This window comes from Cariama cristata, unplaced genomic scaffold (assembly GCF_000690535.1).
Source record: "Cariama cristata isolate BGI_N322 unplaced genomic scaffold, ASM69053v1 scaffold28212, whole genome shotgun sequence".
NCBI classification, from domain to species: domain Eukaryota; kingdom Metazoa; phylum Chordata; class Aves; order Cariamiformes; family Cariamidae; genus Cariama; species Cariama cristata.
In genome coordinates, this window is record NW_009605973.1 from 329 (window position 1) to 2630 (window position 2302).

A 2302-nucleotide genomic window follows, 5' to 3' on the forward strand; every position below is an offset into this window, starting at 1 on the left:
GTGACGTGGGTGGATCCCCCACGAGCTGGCGGCGTGTGGGACACGGAGGTATTACTGGGGAGAAGAAGTGCCATTACTTAAGTCCCATAAAAGCAAGCATCTTGTGATCTTATTAGTGATTTTTAGCTATTCAGTTGGTCCTTTCAAGGCACAACGTAGCGCTCTCGGGAGTTAAGACTGTGAAAGGAGGTGGTGGGGAGATGCTCAGAGCAGTTCCCGCACCCGGGCACAGGAACGTCTTGCAGGACTAGCGTGGCCGAAGCCCTTGTGCGGGTTGGTAGCACAGCCTCTCTCCCATTAATTTTCCTTTTTCACCTTTAGCAAAGATCCTGGGGAAGGTGGGAGAAAGCCTGAGCCGAATTTGCTGCGTTCGCCCGCCCATGGAGCGCTTCACTTTTGTGGGTACGTAGAGGGAAGGGGTCCAGCATCACCTCTGCTTTAGCTCCAGCCCCCAGCCTTCCTCCCAGCCCCCTCTTCTAGACCAGGCACCAGCACCTCTCTTTTCCTTCCCTTCCCCAGATGAAAACGCCAACTTGGGGACGGTGATGAGATACGAGGAGATCGGTGAGTACGCAGCCCATTCTCTACGTCGCTCCGGCTCCTCTGGGCCAGTGCTACGCGGTTCAGGAGCAGCCGCACGACAGATCTGGCAGCAAGTGAAGGATGCTGGATCATCTCACCCCCGTACCAGCTATTTGGGCTCAGGGGTGAAACAGGAGCAGCGCTAAACTGGCCTGAGCCCATTCCTGTTGGCAGACGAGCAGCAGGGAGCCGGCTCCCAGCGCTGGCACAGACCTGCCATGGCATCGTGCCTTGAAAGTCACCCCAGGTCCCATCAAACTTGCCCTCCCGTGGTGCTGTCGCCCACATCCTGGCGCTGCCTGCAGCCCTGCAGAGCTTTGTGCATGGCAGCAGGAGCAATTCCAGCTGCCCGACCAGCCATGGTGCCCCTTTTCCTGAAGCCTTTTAGGGGTTTTTAGACCCACTGGGCTGCCATGGTCTTGGCACCACCGGCCGTCACCCAGGGCTCTGCGTGGGGAGCTTACGGATGGTTTTGAAACCCGTTTCATGGCCTAGCTCACACACAGCCTGGCACAACACCCATCCTAGCACTGGGGCCGTGCAAAGCCCAAAGGATTTGGCCACCAGGAAATGCCAATCAGGGAGGCACCTTCCCACGCAGCCTCCTGTGCCCACCCCTCCGGGTGGGTTTATAGCTTTCTTCTGGTGGCTGTACAAATAAATTAATCTTTGTGGGCCCATCAGAGCATAAAGCTCCTTCTTGCAGCACGTCTTCCTTCCCGAGCAGCAAAGCCAACCCTCAAAGCAAGCCATCAGCAAGCACCAGTCCCAGCCCCAGCCTGGGGGGAGAAAGGGAGGACATGGAAGTCCTCCAAGATGAACAAGGATCAAAAAAAGAAACCAAGCCTCTAGTGCTTCACCATCAGCTTTGCTAAAGCCAACACGGCCATGCCCAGGGCTCTGAGCAGTCCCCTGGGCTCTCCCCGTTGCCCCGTGGCTGGAGCCCCTGCAGCAGATCACGAAGCGGTCGTGGGTACCCACAGCACGGAGAAACGAGTCCCTTCCCCAGGGATACCCCACCCCGGGGCTGGAGCACGGCCGTAGGTGAACAGCACCTAGCAGTGCTGACAACGACCCAGCAGCACGGGAGAGGAGCTGAAATAAATTGGGGGGAGGGTATTTGATGTTTGGCACCAGTAGGGATGCGAGAAGGACCACGGGATCTTTAGTGGGACTCGTTTTGTCAGGGGAGTTCCGTGCAGACGAGGATGCCCCCGAGCAGCGCAGTGGGATGGCGGAGGGGGGTGGTGGTGCCCGCTCAGCCCCGGGTGCTCCCATCTCTGAGCTTCTCTGCTTCTTTTCTTCAGAGCTTCGCATCTTACTGCTCTGCGGCAGTGACCTGCTGGAGTCCTTCTGCATCCCTGGTCTCTGGAACGAGGCGGACGTGAGTCACTGCCGCTGGGCGCCCTTCGTGGTCCTCTTCCCCGGGCTGCCTTCCTCTTCCTCCTCCTCTGCTTCCCACACCCAGAGCTCCTGGGAGCTGCTCAGGTCCCTTGGGATAGGAGGAGCTGTGCCCACCATCCCCACTACCTCCTCCATCCCAACCCTACACGCGGGCAGCCCAAGGGACAGGGTCTTCTGCTCCAGAGTCACCAGCCCTACCCGCCCACCCTCCCCTCCCACAGACCCAAGCCCTGCTCCCACTCACCATTCAGGCAGAGGAGGTCGCCCAGGGTGCAGGCTTAGCCCATCCCGAGGGATTTCCAAAGGCTGTGCTCCC

At 59.2% G+C, this 2302-nt stretch overlaps 1 protein-coding gene across 1 annotated transcript in view; it reads left to right on the forward strand.

Moving 5' to 3' along the window:
• The first annotated feature begins 321 nt into the window (after positions 1-321).
• LOC104158523 (nicotinamide mononucleotide adenylyltransferase 2) overlaps positions 322-2302 on the forward strand; it is a 3927-nt gene continuing 1946 nt past the window's right edge. Inside the window, exons 1-3 of the mRNA XM_009696196.1 lie at positions 322-402; positions 520-564; positions 1890-1966. Of these exons, the coding sequence (XP_009694498.1) occupies positions 381-402; positions 520-564; positions 1890-1966 (144 nt within the window). The 5' untranslated portion in view covers positions 322-380. The remainder of the gene's footprint in view (positions 403-519; positions 565-1889; positions 1967-2302) is intronic.